General features: G+C 41.5%; 1 protein-coding gene across 3 annotated transcripts in view; it reads right to left on the bottom strand.

The window, feature by feature from the left end:
* Window positions 1–9,280: 9,280 nt before the first annotated feature.
* Window positions 9,281–19,360, bottom strand: part of fbn1 (fibrillin 1) — a 251,586-nt gene continuing 241,506 nt past the window's right edge. For all 3 annotated transcript variants that reach the window (XM_079825341.1, XM_079825340.1, XM_079825342.1), the window contains one exon: window positions 9,281–10,982. In XM_079825341.1, coding sequence (XP_079681467.1) covers window positions 10,614–10,982 — 369 coding nt within the window. In that variant the 3' untranslated portion in view covers window positions 9,281–10,613. The remainder of the gene's footprint in view (window positions 10,983–19,360) is intronic.

Below are 19,360 nucleotides of genomic sequence, written 5' to 3'. Positions count from 1 at the left end.
GCGTTACGCGCGGCGCGAAGGACGCGAATCCGCTTCATTCGCGCGAATTGAGCGAATTGAGCGTCTTGCGCGATACGCGCGTTACACGCGAATGGTGCTTTTGTGCATTCACGCGTTTGAAGCGAATTCGCGTCTGACGCCCGAGTTGAAAAATTTGAACTTTGGCGTCAATTCGCGCCGCGTTAACCAATCAGGAGCCTGCTCGCTGCTGTCACGTGGTAAAGTGACGTGTATGAGAAACCCTGCATAAATTAAAAACAGTACTATTGTGTCACAAAATGTAGTTTTAAGACGTTTTCAGGTGGGAATGTAGTTTTTTTAAAGCTCAAATCTGTGGTTTATTTATAAAGAGAGCGCCTATTTAAAAAAATAATCTTGTGTTTTTGGAGTTGTGAGATCCAGGCGATCACCGGGCAATCACTGCTCATAACCCAAGCGAAGGCAGCCTTTCCTCTGCCAGTCCTTCTGCATCTGCTGCTGGCTCTGATGTCCTGTAGTGGTTCGTCTTGTGTGGATCTAACGGGCGATCTTTGCTCTCATGAATCTATAATTTGTTGTCTGCCAAATCGTTTTGACTGAGGGCAAAGAGAAGTTTCATAACTTTATATTTTAAGGATATTTAAACATACATGCAGTGAAGATAATGTAGGAGTTGCCTGGACCACATTTGTGTGGCTATTAATGCTTAATATATATGTTTAATGAAAATGTAAAGAGGCAGAGTGGTGTTTTATGACATATTTCTCCTGGAGTGCCTTGAACGCGCGTCAATTTCGCTTCCAGCGCTCGATTTCTACGCGCGTCCAATTCTCTGCTGACGCGCGAATGCATTCAAAATGTACGCGCGTGAAACTAGACGCGGTAGACGCGATTTTGACGCTCAATTCGCGTTTGGTGTGAACGCAGCATTAAAGGGACTTTGGTAGTACCTCCGAATTTCATTCATAGGCTACGACCCATATTTATACTTTATAGAACGTACCTTTTTAACATTCGCGAAGTAAATTCAGATGTAGCTCCTACTCAGACAGTACTTACCTTTGACTGCTATTGTAAATCAGCGACTGGGTTTGAAATGATGAAAACAACAAAACTATCATCCACAGATTTAGATTGTGTTTTTTGTTGAGATCAGATAAACTGCTCATTATCTTTACCGCCTTACACAAACGATAATACTATTAATGTACACCATTGTTTTGAATGAACCATATTCATGAAATACACCAATATACATTTTTTAACCTTATTTCAACTGGCCTGAAGCAACAGGTTTACTTGATTATTCATATTTCTTTTAAATAAAAATCATGTGTATCAAATATGATCATCAGGCTTTTGAGGAAGGTTTATTAGTTCATCTGTCAATCATCATTGCATGTGTTTGAAAACTATTAAACTAAGGATTTAAATATCATCTTACGAAGATATTATTGGCAGATATTTATATTTATATGCGTTTTATGTAAGCATCTGCTATTCTGTCAATTGATTTACATTACAAGCATCAGGATTTCATCACTTTTTGTCCATATACACCGATCAGGCATAACATTATGACCTAATATTGTGTTGGTCCCTGACCCGTCGAGGCATGGACTCCACTAGAAGGTGTGCTGTGGTATCTGGCACCAAGATGTTAGCAGCAGATCCTTTAAGTCCTGTAGTGTTATTCACTGGTCAAAATGTTACGCCTAATCGGTTAAATTGTATATTTTCCCTCCATATTCTCACTTTATAAGCCTGATGTATCAAATACTATACTGAACAAAAACACATTTATAGGGGAGAAAAAAAACAAAACAAATTGTGTGTATAAAGTCAGAATTGAATTGTGCGATATAAAGCCAGAATTGCGTGTATAAAGTCAGAATTGAATTGTGCGATATAAAGTCAGAATTGCGTGTATAAAGTCAGAATTGTGTGTCAGAATTGTGTATATAAAGTCAGAATTGTGTGTCAGAATTGCGTATATAAAGTCAGAATTGCGTATATAAAGTCAGAATTGCGTATATAAAGTCAGAATTGTGTGTCAGAATTGCATGTATAAAGTCAGAATTGTGTGTCAGAATTGCATGTATAAAGTCAGAATTGCGTGTATAAAGTCAGAATTGTGTGTCAGAATTGCATGTATAAAGTCAGAATTGCGTGTATAAAGTCAGAATTGCGTGTATAAAGTCAGAATTGCGTGTATAAAGTCAGAATTGTGTGTCAGAATTGCATGTATAAAGTCAGAATTGCGTGTATAAAGTCAGAATTGCGTGTATAAAGTCAGAATTGTGTGTCAGAATTGCATGTATAAAGTCAGAATTGCGTGTATAAAGTCAGAATTGTGTATATAAAGTCAGAATTGTGTGTCAGAATTGCATGTATAAAGTCAGAATTGCGTATATAAAGTCAGAATTGTGTATATAAAGTCAGAATTGTGTGTCAGAATTGCATGTATAAAGTCAGAATTGCGTGTATAAAGTCAGAATTGCATGTATAAAGTCAGAATTGTGTGTCAGAATTGCATGTATAAAGTCAGAATTGCGTGTATAAAGTCAGAATTGTGTGTCAGAATTGCATGTATAAAGTCAGAATTGCGTGTATAAAGTCAGAATTGCGTATATAAAGTCAGAATTGCGTGTATAAAGTCAGAATTGTGTGTCAGAATTGCATGTATAAAGTCAGAATTGTGTGTCAGAATTGCATGTATAAAGTCAGAATTGTGTGTCAGAATTGCATGTATAAAGTCAGAATTGTGTGTCAGAATTGCATGTATAAAGTCAGAATTGCATGTATAAAGTCAGAATTGCGTGTATAAAGTCAGAATTGCGTGTATAAAGTCAGAATTGCGTGTATAAAGTCAGAATTGCGTGTATAAAGTCAGAATTGTGTGTCAGAATTGCATGTATAAAGTCAGAATTGCGTGTATAAAGTCAGAATTGTGTATATAAAGTCAGAATTGTGTGTCAGAATTGCATGTATAAAGTCAGAATTGTGTGATATAAAGTCAGAATTGTGTATATAAAGTCAGAATTGTGTGATATAAAGTCAGAATTGTGTGATATAAAGTCAGAATTGTGTATATAAAGTCAGAATTGTGTGTCAGAATTGCATGTATAAAGTCAGAATTGCGTATATAAAGTCAGAATTGTGTGATATAAAGTCAGAATTGCGTATATAAAGTCAGAATTGTGTGTATAAAGTCAGAATTGCGTGTATAAAGTCAGAATTGCGTGTCAGAATTGCATGTATAAAGTCAGAATTGTGTGTCAGAATTGCATGTATAAAGTCAGAATTGCGTGTATAAAGTCAGAATTGTGTGTCAGAATTGCATGTATAAAGTCAGAATTGCGTGTATAAAGTCAGAATTGCGTGTATAAAGTCAGAATTGTGTGTCAGAATTGCATGTATAAAGTCAGAATTGCGTGTATAAAGTCAGAATTGTGTGTCAGAATTGCATGTATAAAGTCAGAATTGCGTGTATAAAGTCAGAATTGCGTGTATAAAGTCAGAATTGTGTGTCAGAATTGCATGTATAAAGTCAGAATTGCGTGTATAAAGTCAGAATTGCGTATATAAAGTCAGAATTGTGTGTCAGAATTGCATGTATAAAGTCAGAATTGCATGTATAAAGTCAGAATTGCGTATATAAAGTCAGAATTGCGTGTATAAAGTCAGAATTGTGTCAGAATTGCATGTATAAAGTCAGAATTGCGTATATAAAGTCAGAATTGCATGTATAAAGTCAGAATTGTGTGTATAAAGTCAGAATTGCGTATATAAAGTCAGAATTGTGTGATATAAAGTCAGAATTGTGTGATATAAAGTCAGAATTGCATGTATAAAGTCAGAATTGCGTATATAAAGTCAGAATTGTGTGATATAAAGTCAGAATTGTGTGATATAAAGTCAGAATTGCATGTATAAAGTCAGAATTGTGTGATATAAAGTCAGAATTGTGTGATATAAAGTCAGAATTGTGTGATATAAAGTCAGAATTGCGTGTATAAAGTCAGAATTGCGTGTATAAAGTCAGAATTGTGTGTCAGAATTGCATGTATAAAGTCAGAATTGCGTATATAAAGTCAGAATTGCGTGTATAAAGTCAGAATTGCGTGTATAAAGTCAGAATTGCGTGTATAAAGTCAGAATTGTGTGTCAGAATTGCATGTATAAAGTCAGAATTGCGTATATAAAGTCAGAATTGTGTGATATAAAGTCAGAATTGTGTGATATAAAGTCAGAATTGCATGTATAAAGTCAGAATTGTGTGATATAAAGTCAGAATTGTGTGATATAAAGTCAGAATTGCGTGTATAAAGTCAGAATTGTGTGTCAGAATTGCATGTATAAAGTCAGAATTGCGTATATAAAGTCAGAATTGCATGTATAAAGTCAGAATTGTGTGTCAGAATTGCATGTATAAAGTCAGAATTGCGTGTATAAAGTCAGAATTGCGTGTCAGAATTGCATGTATAAAGTCAGAATTGCGTATATAAAGTCAGAATTGTGTGTCAGAATTGCATGTATAAAGTCAGAATTGTGTGATATAAAGTCAGAATTGTGTGATATAAAGTCAGAATTGTGTGATATAAAGTCAGAATTGTGTGATATAAAGTCAGAATTGTGTGATATAAAGTCAGAATTGTGAGATATAAAGTCAGAATTGTGTGATATAAAGTCAGAATTGTGTGATATAAAGTCAGAATTGTGTGATATAAAGTCAGAATTGTGAGATATAAAGTCAGAATTGTGTGATATAAAGTCAGAATTGTGTGTATAAAGTCAGAATTGTGTGATATAAAGTCAGAATTGTGTGTATAAAGTCAGAATTGTGTGATATAAAGTCAGAATTGTGTGTATAAAGTCAGAATTGTGTGATATAAAGTCAGAATTGTGTGTATAAAGTCAGAATTGTGTGATATAAAGTCAGAATTGTGTGATATAAAGTCAGAATTGTGTGATATAAAGTCAGAATTGTGTGTATAAAGTCAGAATTGTGAGATATAAAGTCAGAATTGTGTGTATAAAGTCAGAATTGTGAGATATAAAGTCAGAATTGTGTGTATAAAGTCAGAATTGTGAGATATAAAGTCAGAATTGTGTGTATAAAGTCAGAATTGTGAGATATAAAGTCAGAATTGTGTGATATAAAGTCAGAATTGTGTGTATAAAGTCAGAATTGTGTGATATAAAGTCAGAATTGTGTGATATAAAGTCAGAATTGTGAGATATAAAGTCAGAATTGTGTGATATAAAGTCAGAATTGTGTGATATAAAGTCAGAATTGTGAGATATAAAGTCAGAATTGTGTGATATAAAGTCAGAATTGTGTGATATAAAGTCAGAATTGTGTGTATAAAGTCAGAATTGTGTGATATAAAGTCAGAATTGTGAGATATAAAGTCAGAATTGTGTGATATAAAGTCAGAATTGTGTGATATAAAGTCAGAATTGTGTGATATAAAGTCAGAATTGTGAGATATAAAGTCAGAATTGTGTGATATAAAGTCAGAATTGTGTGATATAAAGTCAGAATTGTGTGATATAAAGTCAGAATTGTGTGATATAAAGTAAAAAAAGAGAAAAAATGGAAAAAACGGGGGAAAAAAATAGCCTTTTTGACAATGACTTGTGTTTCTAAATAGCCCCTTTCTTTCTGTTTTTTGTTTTTTTTGTTTGTTCTGTTGTTGTTTTCTGTTTAGTTATTAACTTTTGTATTTTGACTACATTTTGTACGTGTATACTCTCTTTCCCCTACGAGAGTTTTGTATTTAGCTGTTTGTCAAAAAAAAACAAAAAACAAAAAAACAACAACACATTTATAGTCTGAAGGTTAACATTTAAGAAGAAGAAAGATTTCTCTGACGGTTATTTCATATGTCAGGCTTTACTGGGTTAATGATTCCCACAGTATTCGTTTACATACAGTCGTCATGTGACTTCAGTTTTAACTCTTGAACTCTTGAATGTGTTTCTAAGAGGAACCGGCAGAGATTCTGGAGTAAGGCAAGCGGTCGAGTCGACCCGTACAACCAAAAATATGTTTTTATTGTGAATGTACAACTAAACCCCTCGCAGGTGTGAGCACAGAACCGTGGTTCTCCAGGCCGAGGCCAGACAGCCGATGACACGGTGAGCGTGTGTGTGTGTGTGTGTGGCCGTGAGACCTCAGTGCATGGATGGAGTCACAGAAACACAGTTTACAAGTAGTTGGTCATTATAAGAAGCACCATTACAAACCCCTCCGCTCCAGGGGTCCTCTAGTTTACATCGCGAGTAACAAAGTGACACGGTTACAGTATAGACACACTTAAATTACATGTGGTATAGTTGCAGGAGAGAGAACAGAAAGCGTCGGTCAGCCGGACGATTATTACAGTGCATGAATCAATGCGCTCACAGGACTGCAGAAGTGCTGCTCTTCCTCAGAGTCTGCGTCTCGCTTCTCTGATCACTGAACCGCTCTCACTGGAGGAGCAAATCAAGAGAGTTTTTGCTTGAAATGAGATCGTCTGCCATTGGTCGGACACATAATCGTGTTTTTTCTTTGAATTAAGTTCCATTGGCAGATATTTTGCCAATTTTTACAATCTTAAGTCATTTAGAGATGTCGTATTAGTCTTGATGTTGATTTTAGGCTCTACTAGAACACGCACACACACACTCACTCACACACACTCACTCACACACACACTCACTCACTCACACACACACACACTCACTCACACACTCACTCACACACACTCACTCACGCACACACACACACACACACACACTCACAAGCACACACACTCATTCACTCACACGCACACACACTCACTCACACACACTCACTCACACACACACACACACACACACTCACTCACTCACAAGCACACACACTCATTCACTCACACGCACACACACTCACTCACTCACTCACTCACTCACACACACACACACACACACACACACACACTCACTCACTCACAAGCACACACACTCATTCACTCACACGCACACACACTCACTCACTCACTCACTCACTCACACACACACTCACTCACTCACACACACACACACACACACTCACGCACGCACGCACTCACACACACACTCACACACACTCACTCACTCACACACACACTCACTCACTCACTCACTCACTCACTCACTCACACACACACACTCACACTCACACTTGCATGCACGCACTCACACACACACACACACTCACTCACACACACACTCACACACACTCACTCACTCACTCACACTCACTCACACTCACTCATGCACGCACGCACACACGCACGCACGCACGCACACTCACACACACACAAACACACACACACACACACACACACACACACACACACACACAATCACACACACACTCACAATCACACGCACGCACTCACTCACACACACTCACTCACACACACACTCACAATCACACACTCACACACACTCACAATCACACACTCACTCACACACACACTCCCAATCACACTCACAATCGCACGCACTCACTCACACACACTCACACGCACGCTCACTCACACACACACTCACAATCACACACACTCACACGCACACACACACTCACAATCTCACAATCACACACTCACTCACACACACACTCCCAATCACACTCACAATCACACACTCACTCACTCACACACAATCACACACACACACACACACACACGCACGCACGCTCACAATCACACACACACACTCACTCACACACACTCACACGCATGCACGCACGCTCACACTCACAATTACACACACACACTCACTCACACACACTCACACGCATGCACGCACGCTCACACTCACAATCACACTCACACACTCACTCACACACACACGCTCTCACACACACGCTCTCACACACACACACACACACTCACAATCTCACAATCACACACACACACACACACTCACTCACAATCTCACAATCACACACACACACACACACACAATCACACTCACACTCACACTCACACTCACACACTCACTCACACACAATCACACACACTCACACGCATGCACGCACGCATGCTCAAACTCACAATCGCACACACACACACTCACTCACACACACTCACACGCATGCATGCATGCACGCTCACACTCACAATCACACTCACACACTCACTCACACACACACACGCTCTCACACACACGCTCTCACACACACACACTCACAATCACACACACACACACACACTCACAATCTCACAATCACACACTCACTCACACACACACACACACTCACAATCACACTCACACTCACACACTCACTCACACACACTCACACGCATGCACGCACGCATGCTCAAACTCACAATCGCACACACACACACTCACTCACACACACTCACACACACTCACACGCATGCATGCATGCACGCTCACACTCACAATCACACTCACACACTCACTCACACACATGCTCTCACACACACACACACTCACACGCAGAATGCTGTGTGCTGGATTATCTGCATATATTGATGAGGCTCTTCACCTCCTCGCTGCTCCACGTTTACTCATTTTGGATAAATCTTTCCACGTCGTCAAATCAGCTGACTTGTAGCGGCATCTTGTGACATCACGTCCTGTTTTTGGTTTGTTTACATGTCTTTGGTCCGTGTCGCGTTCATATATCAGTGGAACCGCACCGGAGTTGGTTTGGAAGCGGACCCAGAGCCGTCTCTTTAGCGGGTTCGCTTTAATCCAACCACACATGACAAGTGTGAACGCACCCTAAAGGTGAAATTTTCGCACGTAAAAAAATTAATTCGACCTCACGTTATGTCAATCACGCTTGCACACTGCCTCCGAAACTTTCGTCCGTCAAAAAAAAATTCGGAACAGGTTCGATTTTCTGCGTTTTTCGCATCCGTACAGTTCTGATGCCCAAACGAAAACTGATGACAATGCTGGTGAATGAATCGCCAGTGCTCCGATACCTACAATTATATATACAAATATTATTGTATCAAAAATACTACAAATATTATTATATCACAGCTATAATTATAGCACACCAAGTCCCTGTAAACCGTGTGTGTGTGTGTGTGTGCGGATCCATACCTTAGACACACTGCCAGTCTCTGTTCAGGATCAATTGATTCACGGAAACTGGTGGTCTTCTTTTTAATATGTGGCTCTAGCAAAGCATCAAACTGAGCCACTGACAGTCTAAAGTAAACTTCGAATCGGTCTGGAACTCTCTACGCGATCACAGGAGTGGATGGACCCAATATTTCCTCGTTCTTTTTCTCTTTTTAAGAAGAGAGTTCTAAGAAGAGAAATCTCTTCCCGATACTCCCCAAAAAGACTCACCCCCCAATTTTAAAGCATCAAATAACTCACTAAAACTAAACTTATTTAAAAAAACGAACACTTGAAATGAAATCAATGCCTAAAATGACAGAAGCCAACTTTGGGAACAAATGATTTGAAGTGTAAATTTAGTTTGTCTCGTGGAGGGGCGGGGCTTATGAGCTATACTGGGACCAGCCACCAGGGGGCGATCGAGGCGCGTCGGCTTCAGTTTTCAACACGAGTGAGGCACGCTTGGTTCCCGGAAGAAAACTCAAGACTACAATGGAATCATCCTCACTACTTGAAGACGGCATTTTGTATTGTTTTGCGGGTTTTTTCGTAACGCATTCATTAATACGTATCGGACTCTGTGCGCGACAAATTTTTCGGATCACGAATATGAAAAGACGCATGCGAAAATTTCGGACTAAGTGTGCAAACGCCTTAAGACTCCACTAGCAGATCTTTTTGGTTGTTTGAAGCAATAACTCTCTTGATTTGCGAGCCGCGATATCAAAAGCCCGCCCACTCTCGCAGACGCAGTGTGAAATAGACAGTTATGGAAATGTAGAAATTAAAGCTAAAGCTCCAATCTCTTCCCGAAAATCCCCCAAAAAAGACTCACCGCCCGATTTTAAAGCATCAAATAACTCACTAAAACTGAACTTATTTAAAAAAACAACACTTGAAATGAAATCAATGCCTAAAATGACAGAAGCCAACTTTGGGAACAAATGATTTGAAGTGTAAATTTTGTTTGTCTCGCGGAGGGGCGGGGCTTATGAGCTATACTGGGACCAGCCACCAGGGGGCGATCGAGGCGCGTCGGCTTCAGTTCTCAACACGAGTGAGGCACGCTTGGTTCCCGGAAGAAAACTCAAGACTACAATGGAATCATCCTCACTACTTGAAGACGCCATTTTGTATTGTTTTGCGGGTTTTTTCATAACGCATTCATTAATACGTATCGGACCAAATTTTCGGATCACGAATATGAAAAGACGCATGCGAAATTGAGTGTGCAAAGGCCTTAAGACTCCACTAGCAGATCTTTCTGTTTTTTTGAAGCAACAACTCTCTTGATTTAGGAACGTTTGGTTTGGTTCTGGAAGACGAGATGCAGCGCTGAGGAAGAGCTGGGTTTGTGCAGTGCAGCGGCAGTAAGATGCGATAGACTGAACGGCGAGAGAGAGAGAGCGAGGCTCTTCGCGTCCGTTCCTCCACAGCTGCGTATGATGGAGTGGAAGCGCGCGGTGCGGCAGGCGCTGGTCTTTCAGAGGTCAGTCAGTCTGTTTGGTGAATCAGTGCAGGACGATCTGTACTCGCATGAGCAGAGCGTCTCCCAGCTGCCCGCTGAGGTAGTCCGTGTCCGGCCGCTCTTCCGGCGGGTCTTCCCTGCCGGACAGGGGCACGCTGCGGATTTGTAAATAATACGCCCCCGGCTGGAGAGCTTTCTTCTTGGATATGTGCAGGTAGCTGATCCCGTTCTTCAGGTTCATCCGGAACAGGCCGTCGTCGTTGCCGTAGTCGATGGTGTAGCGCACATGGTTGCTGAGCGTGGACAGCGCCGGGATGAAGTCGATGATGTGGTCTTTGCTCTTCAGCGTGCTGATGTTCAGACGGAGCTGGAGCGTGTTGTCCACGTCCACACTGAGCGAGTCCAGATCGTTCTGGAGAGACACCACACCCACCGTGAACAGACTGTATGATCATGTGTGTGTGTTTACCAGAGATGTTCACAAGTCCCTGCGGTCCAAGTCAAGTCTCAAGTCTTTGAGGTCCAAGTCCAAGTCAAGTCTCAAGTCTTTGAGGTCCAAGTCCAAGTCAAGTCTCAAGTCTTTGAGGTCCAAGTCAAATATCAATTCTTTGAGGTCCAAGTCCAAGACAAGTCTCAAGTCTTTGAGGTCAAGTCAAGTCTCAAGTCTTTGAGGTCCAAGTCAAGTCAAGTCTCAAGTCTTTGAGGTCCAAGTCCAAGTCAAGTCTCAAGTCTTTGAAGTCCAAGTCAAGTCAAGTCTCAAGTCTTTGAGGTCCAAGTCCAAGTCAAGTCTCAAGTCTTTGAGGTCCAAGTCAAGTCTCTAAGGTTCAAGTCAAGTCTCAAGTCTTTGAGGTCCAAGTCAAGTCTTTGAGGTCCAAGTCAAATCAAGTCTCAAATCTTTGAGGTCCAAGTCAAGTCTCAAGTCTTTGAGGTCCAAGTCAAATCAAGTCTCAAGTCTTTGAGGTCCAAGTCAAGTCTCAAGTCTTTGAGGTCCAAGTCCAAGTCAAGTCTCAAGTCTTTGAGGTCCAAGTCCAAGTCAAGTCTCAAGTCTTTGAGGTCCAAGTCAAGTATCAATTCTTTGAGGTCCAAGTCCAAGACAAGTCTCAAGTCTTTGAGGTCAAGTCAAGTCTCAAGTCTTTGAGGTCCAAGTCAAGTCAAGTCTCAAGTCTTTGAGGTCCAAGTCCAAGTCAAGTCTCAAGTCTTTGAGGTCCAAGTCAAGTCAAGTCTCAAGTCTTTGAGGTCCAAGTCCAAGTCAAGTCTCAAGTCTTTGAGGTCCAAGTCAAGTCTCTAAGGTTCAAGTCAAATCAAGTCTCAAATCTTTGAGGTCCAAGTCCAAGTCAAGTCTCAAGTCTTTGAGGTCCAAGTCAAATCAAGTCTCAAGTCTTTGAGGTCCAAGTCAAGTCTCAAGTCTTTGAGGTCCAAGTCAAATCAAGTCTCAAGTCTTTGAGGTCCAAGTCAAGTCTCAAGTCTTTGAGGTCCAAGTCAAGTATCAATTCTTTGAGGTCCAAGTCCAAGTCAAGTCTCAAGTCTTTGAGGTCCAAGTCAAGTCTCAAGTCTTTGAGGTCCAAGTCAAGTCTCTAAGGTTCAAGTCAAATCAAGTCTCAAGTCTTTGAGGTCCAAGTCAAATCAAGTCTCAAATCTTTGAGGTCCAAGTCAAGTCTCAAGTCTTTGAGGTCCAAGTCAAATCAAGTCTCAAGTCTTTGAGGTCCAAGTCAAGTCTCAAGTCTTTGAGGTCCAAGTCCAAGTCAAGTCTCAAGTCTTTGAGGTCCAAGTCCAAGTCAAGTCTCAAGTCTTTGAGGTCCAAGTCAAGTATCAATTCTTTGAGGTCCAAGTCCAAGACAAGTCTCAAGTCTTTGAGGTCAAGTCAAGTCTCAAGTCTTTGAGGTCCAAGTCAAGTCAAGTCTCAAGTCTTTGAGGTCCAAGTCCAAGTCAAGTCTCAAGTCTTTGAGGTCCAAGTCAAGTCAAGTCTCAAGTCTTTGAGGTCCAAGTCCAAGTCAAGTCTCAAGTCTTTGAGGTCCAAGTCAAGTCTCTAAGGTTCAAGTCAAATCAAGTCTCAAATCTTTGAGGTCCAAGTCTAAGTCAAGTCTCAAGTCTTTGAGGTCCAAGTCAAATCAAGTCTCAAGTCTTTGAGGTCCAAGTCAAGTCTCAAGTCTTTGAGGTCCAAGTCAAATCAAGTCTCAAGTCTTTGAGGTCCAAGTCAAGTCTCAAGTCTTTGAGGTCCAAGTCAAGTATCAATTCTTTGAGGTCCAAGTCAAGTCTCAAGTCTTTGAGGTCCAAGTCAAGTCTCAAGTCTTTGAGGTCCAAGTCAAGTCTCAAGTCTTTGAGGTCCAAGTCAAGTCTCAAGCCTTTGAGGTCCAAGTCAAGTCTCAAGTCTTTGAGGTCCAAGTCAAGTCAAGTCTCAAGTCTTTGAGGTCCAAGTCCAAGTCAAGTCTCTAAGGTTCAAGTCGAGTCAAGTCTCAGGTCTTTGAGGTCCAAGTCCAAGTCAAGTCTCTAAGGTTCAAGTCAAGTCAAGTCTCAAGTCTTTGAGGTCCAAGTCCAAGTCAAGTCTCAAGTCTTTGAGGTCCAAGTCAAATCAAGTCTCAAATCTTTGAGGTCCAAGTCCAAGTCAAGTCTCTAAGGTTCAAGTCAAGTCAAGTCTCAAGTCTTTGAGGTCCAAGTCCAAATCAAGTCTCAAGTCTTTGAGGTCCAAGTCAAATCAAGTCTCAAGTCTTTGAGGTCCAAGTCAAGTATCAAGTCTTTGAGGTCCAAGTCAAGTCAAGTCTCAAGTCTTTGAGGTCCAAGTCAAGTCTCAAGTCTTTGAGGTCCAAGTCAAGTTAAGTCTCAAGTCTTTGAGGTCCAAGTCCAAGTCAAGTCTCAAGTCTTTAAGGTCCAAGTCCAAGTCAAGTCTCAAGTCTTTGAGGTCCAAGTCCAAGTCAAGTCTCAAGTCTTTGAGGTCCAAGTCAAGTAAAGTCTCAAGTCTTTAAGGTCCAAGTCCAAGTCAAGTCTCAAGTCTTTGAGGTCCAAGTCCAAGTCAAGTCTCAAGTCTTTGAGGTCCAAGTCAAATCAAGTCTCAAGTCTTTGAGGTCCAAGTCCAAGTCAAGTCTTTGAGGTCCAAGTCAAATCAAGTCTCAAGTCTTTGAGGTCCAAGTCAAGTCTCAAGTCTTTGAGGTCCAAGTCAAGTCTCAAGTCTTTGAGGTCCAAGTCAAGTCAAGTCTCAAGTCTTTGAGGTCCAAGTCAAGTCTCAAGTCTTTGAGGTCCAAGTCAAGTCAAGTCTCAAGTCTTTGAGGTCCAAGTCCAAGTCAAGTCTCAAGTCTTTGAGGTCCAAGTCAAGTCTCAAGTCTTTGAGGTCCAAGTCAAGTCAAGTCTCAAGTCTTTGAGGTCCAAGTCAAGTCTCAAGTCTTTGAGGTCCAAGTCAAGTCTCAAGTCTTTGAGGTCCAAGTCAAGTCTCAAGTCTTTGAGGTCCAAGTCAAGTCAAGTCTCAAGTCTTTGAGGTCCAAGTCAAGTCAAGTCTCAAGTCTTTGAGGTCCAAGTCAAATCAAGTCTCAAGTCTTTGAGGTCCAAGTCCAAGTCAAGTCTCAAGTCTTTGAGGTCCAAGTCAAGTCTCAAGTCTTTGAGGTCCAAGTCAAGTCAAGTCTCAAGTCTTTGAGGTCCAAGTCAAGTCTCAAGTCTTTGAGGTCCAAGTCAAGTCTCAAGTCTTTGAGGTCCAAGTCAAGTCTCAAGTCTTTGAGGTCCAAGTCAAGTCTCAAGTCTTTGAGGTCCAAGTCAAGTCAAGTCTCAAGTCTTTGAGGTCCAAGTCCAAGTCAAGTCTTTGAGGTCCAAGTCAAGTCTTAAGTCTTTGAGGTCCAAGTCAAGTCAAGTCTCAAGTCTTTGAGGTCCAAGTCCAAGTCAAGTCTCAAGTCTTTGAGGTCCAAGTCAAGTCAAGTCTCAAGTCTTTGAGGTCCAAGTCCAAGTCAAGTCTCAAGTCTTTGAGGTCCAAGTCAAGTCTCTAAGGTTCAAGTCAAATCAAGTCTCAAGTCTTTGATGTCCAAGTCAAATCAAGTCTCAAGTCTTTGAGGTCCAAGTCAAGTATCAAGTCTTTGAGGTCCAAGTCAAGTCAAGTCTCAAGTCTTTGAGGTCCAAGTCAAGTCTCAAGTCTTTGAGGTCCAAATCAAGTTAAGTCTCAAGTCTTTGAGGTCCAAGTCCAAGTCAAGTCTCAAGTCTTTGAGGTCCAAGTCCAAGTCAAGTCTCAAGTCTTTGAGGTCCAAGTCCAAGTCAAGTCTCAAGTCTTTGAGGTCCAAGTCCAAGTCAAGTCTCAAGTCTTTGAGGTCCAAGTCAAGTAAAGTCTCAAGTCTTTAAGGTCCAAGTCCAAGTCAAGTCTCAAGTCTTTGAGGTCCAAGTCCAAGTCAAGTCTCAAGTCTTTGAGGTCCAAGTCAAATCAAGTCTCAAATCTTTGAGGTCCAAGTCCAAGTCAAGTCTCTAAGGTTCAAGTCAAGTCAAGTCTCAAGTCTTTGAGGTCCAAGTCCAAATCAAGTCTCAAGTCTTTGAGGTCCAAGTCAAATCAAGTCTCAAGTCTTTGAGGTCCAAGTCAAGTATCAAGTCTTTGAGGTCCAAGTCAAGTCAAGTCTCAAGTCTTTGAGGTCCAAGTCAAGTCTCAAGTCTTTGAGGTCCAAGTCAAGTTAAGTCTCAAGTCTTTGAGGTCCAAGTCCAAGTCAAGTCTCAAGTCTTTAAGGTCCAAGTCCAAGTCAAGTCTCAAGTCTTTGAGGTCCAAGTCCAAGTCAAGTCTCAAGTCTTTGAGGTCCAAGTCAAGTAAAGTCTCAAGTCTTTAAGGTCCAAGTCCAAGTCAAGTCTCAAGTCTTTGAGGTCCAAGTCCAAGTCAAGTCTCAAGTCTTTGAGGTCCAAGTCAAATCAAGTCTCAAGTCTTTGAGGTCCAAGTCCAAGTCAAGTCTTTGAGGTCCAAGTCAAATCAAGTCTCAAGTCTTTGAGGTCCAAGTCAAGTCTCAAGTCTTTGAGGTCCAAGTCAAGTCTCAAGTCTTTGAGGTCCAAGTCAAGTCAAGTCTCAAGTCTTTGAGGTCCAAGTCAAGTCAAGTCTCAAGTCTTTGAGGTCCAAGTCAAATCAAGTCTCAAGTCTTTGAGGTCCAAGTCCAAGTCAAGTCTCAAGTCTTTGAGGTCCAAGTCAAGTCTCAAGTCTTTGAGGTCCAAGTCAAGTCAAGTCTCAAGTCTTTGAGGTCCAAGTCAAGTCTCAAGTCTTTGAGGTCCAAGTCAAGTCTCAAGTCTTTGAGGTCCAAGTCAAGTCTCAAGTCTTTGAGGTCCAAGTCAAGTCAAGTCTCAAGTCTTTGAGGTCCAAGTCAAGTCAAGTCTCAAGTCTTTGAGGTCCAAGTCAAATCAAGTCTCAAGTCTTTGAGGTCCAAGTCCAAGTCAAGTCTCAAGTCTTTGAGGTCCAAGTCAAGTCTCAAGTCTTTGAGGTCCAAGTCAAGTCAAGTCTCAAGTCTTTGAGGTCCAAGTCAAGTCTCAAGTCTTTGAGGTCCAAGTCAAGTCTCAAGTCTTTGAGGTCCAAGTCAAGTCTCAAGTCTTTGAGGTCCAAGTCAAGTCTCAAGTCTTTGAGGTCCAAGTCAAGTCAAGTCTCAAGTCTTTGAGGTCCAAGTCCAAGTCAAGTCTTTGAGGTCCAAGTCAAGTCTTAAGTCTTTGAGGTCCAAGTCAAGTCAAGTCTCAAGTCTTTGAGGTCCAAGTCCAAGTCAAGTCTCAAGTCTTTGAGGTCCAAGTCAAGTCAAGTCTCAAGTCTTTGAGGTCCAAGTCCAAGTCAAGTCTCAAGTCTTTGAGGTCCAAGTCAAGTCTCTAAGGTTCAAGTCAAATCAAGTCTCAAGTCTTTGATGTCCAAGTCAAATCAAGTCTCAAGTCTTTGAGGTCCAAGTCAAGTATCAAGTCTTTGAGGTCCAAGTCAAGTCAAGTCTCAAGTCTTTGAGGTCCAAGTCAAGTCTCAAGTCTTTGAGGTCCAAATCAAGTTAAGTCTCAAGTCTTTGAGGTCCAAGTCCAAGTCAAGTCTCAAGTCTTTGAGGTCCAAGTCCAAGTCAAGTCTTTGAGGTCCAAGTCCAAGTCAAGTCTCAAGTCTTTGAGGTCCAAGTCCAAGTCAAGTCTCAAGTCTTTGAGGTCCAAGTCAAGTAAAGTCTCAAGTCTTTAAGGTCCAAGTCCAAGTCAAGTCTCAAGTCTTTGAGGTCCAAGTCCAAGTCAAGTCTCAAGTCTTTGAGGTCCAAGTCAAATCAAGTCTCAAGTCTTTGAGGTCCAAGTCCAAGTCAAGTCTTTGAGGTCCAAGTCAAATCAAGTCTCAAGTCTTTGAGGTCCAAGTCAAATCAAGTCTCAAATCTTTGAGGTCCAAGTCAAGTCTCAAGTCTTTGAGGTCCAAGTCAAATCAAGTCTCAAGTCTTTGAGGTCCAAGTCAAATCAAGTCTCAAATCTTTGAGGTCCAAGTCAAGTCTCAAGTCTTTGAGGTCCAAGTCAAGTCTCAAGTCTTTGAGGTCCAAGTCAAGTCAAGTCTCAAGTCTTTGAGGTCCAAGTCAAGTCAAGTCTCAAGTCTTTGAGGTCCAAGTCAAATCAAGTCTCAAGTCTTTGAGGTCCAAGTCCAAGTCCAAGTCAAGTCTCAAGTCTTTGAGGTCCAAGTCCAAGTCAAGTCTCAAGTCTTTGAGGTCCAAGTCAAGTCTCAAGTCTTTGAGGTCCAAGTCAAGTCAAGTCTCAAGTCTTTGAGGTCCAAGTCAAGTCTCAAGTCTTTGAGGTCCAAGTCAAGTCTCAAGTCTTTGAGGTCCAAGTCAAGTCTCAAGTCTTTGAGGTCCAAGTCAAGTCTCAAGTCTTTGAGGTCCAAGTCAAGTCAAGTCTCAAGTCTTTGAGGTCCAAGTCCAAGTCAAGTCTTTGAGGTCCAAGTCAAGTCTTAAGTCTTTGAGGTCCAAGTCAAGTCAAGTCTCAAGTCTTTGAGGTCCAAGTCCAAGTCAAGTCTCAAGTCTTTGAGGTCCAAGTCAAGTCAAGTCTCAAGTCTTTGAGGTCCAAGTCCAAGTCAAGTCTCAAGTCTTTGAGGTCCAAGTCAAGTCTCTAAGGTTCAAGTCAAATCAAGTCTCAAGTCTTTGATGTCCAAGTCAAATCAAGTCTCAAGTCTTTGAGGTCCAAGTCAAGTATCAAGTCTTTGAGGTCCAAGTCAAGTCAAGTCTCAAGTCTTTGAGGTCCAAGTCAAGTCTCAAGTCTTTGAGGTCCAAATCAAGTTAAGTCTCAAGTCTTTGAGGTCCAAGTCCAAGTCAAGTCTCAAGTCTTTGAGGTCCAAGTCCAAGTCAAGTCTCAAGTCTTTGAGGTCCAAGTCCAAGTCAAGTCTCAAGTCTTTGAGGTCCAAGTCCAAGTCAAGTCTCAAGTCTTTGAGGTCCAAGTCAAGTAAAGTCTCAAGTCTTTAAGGTCCAAGTCCAAGTCAAGTCTCAAGTCTTTGAGGTCCAAGTCCAAGTCAAGTCTCAAGTCTTTGAGGTCCAAGTCAAATCAAGTCTCAAGTCTTTGAGGTCCAAGTCCAAGTCAAGTCTTTGAGGTCCAAGTCAAATCAAGTCTCAAGTCTTTGAGGTCCAAGTCAAATCAAGTCTCAAATCTTTGAGGTCCAAGTCAAGTCTCAAGTCTTTGAGGTCCAAGTCAAATCAAGTCTCAAGTCTTTGAGGTCCAAGTCAAATCAAGTCTCAAATCTTTGAGGTCCAAGTCAAGTCTCAAGTCTTTGAGGTCCAAGTCAAGTCTCAAGTCTTTGAGGTCCAAGTCAAGTCAAGTCTCAAGTCTTTGAGGTCCAAGTCAAGTCAAGTCTCAAGTCTTTGAGGTCCAAGTCAAATCAAGTCTCAAGTCTTTGAGGTCCAAGTCCAAGTCCAAGTCAAGTCTCAAGTCTTTGAGGTCCAAGTCAAGTCAAGTCTCAAGTCTTTGAGGTCCAAGTCAAGTCAAGTCTCAAGTCTTTGAGGTCCAAGTCAAATCAAGTCTCAAATCTTTGAGGTCCAAGTCAAGTCTCAAGTCTTTGAGGTCCAAGTCAAATCAAGTCTCAAGTCTTTGAGGTCCAAGTCAAATCAAGTCTCAAATCTTTGAGGTCCAAGTCAAGTCTCAAGTCTTTGAGGTCCAAGTCAAGTCTCAAGTCTTTGAGGTCCAAGTCAAGTCAAGTCTCAAGTCTTTGAGGTCCAAGTCAAGTCAAGTCTCAAGTCTTTGAGGTCCAAGTCAAATCAAGTCTCAAGTCTTTGAGGTCCAAGTCCAAGTCAAGTCTCAAGTCTTTGAGGTCCAAGTCAAGTCAAGTCTCAAGTCTTTGAGGTCCAAGTCAAGTCAAGTCTCAAGTCTTTGAGGTCCAAGTCAAGTCTCAAGTCTTTGAGGTCCAAGTCAAGTCTCAAGTCTTTGAGGTCCAAGTCAAGTCAAGTCTCAAGTCTTTGAGGTCCAAGTCCAAGTCAAGTCTTTGAGGTCCAAGTCAAGTCTCAAGTCTTTGAGGTCCAAGTCAAGTCAAGTCTCAAGTCTTTGAGGTCCAAGTCCAAGTCAAGTCTCTAAGGTCCAAGTCAAGTCTCAAGTCTTTGAGGTCCAAGTCAAGTCTCTAAGGTCCAAGTCAAGTCTCAAGTCTTTGAGGTCCAAGTCCAAGTCAAGTCTCTAAGGTCCAAGTCAAGTCTCAAGTCTTTGAGGTCCAAGTCAAGTCTCTAAGGTCCAAGTCAAGTCTCAAGTCTTTGAGGTCCAAGTCCAAGTCAAGTCTCTAAGGTCCAAGTCAAGTCTCAAGTCTTTGAGGTCCAAGTCAAGTCTCAAGTCTTTGAGGTCCAAGTCAAGTCTCAAGTCTTTGAGGTCCAAGTCTCGGGTCAGTTGTTCGCGAGT

Source organism: Gobio gobio (genome assembly GCF_949357685.1).
Source record: "Gobio gobio genome assembly, chromosome: 9".
Lineage (NCBI taxonomy): Eukaryota > Metazoa > Chordata > Actinopteri > Cypriniformes > Gobionidae > Gobio > Gobio gobio.
Note: the sequence above shows the minus strand (reverse complement) of the source record. Positions and strands in the feature narration are given on the sequence as shown.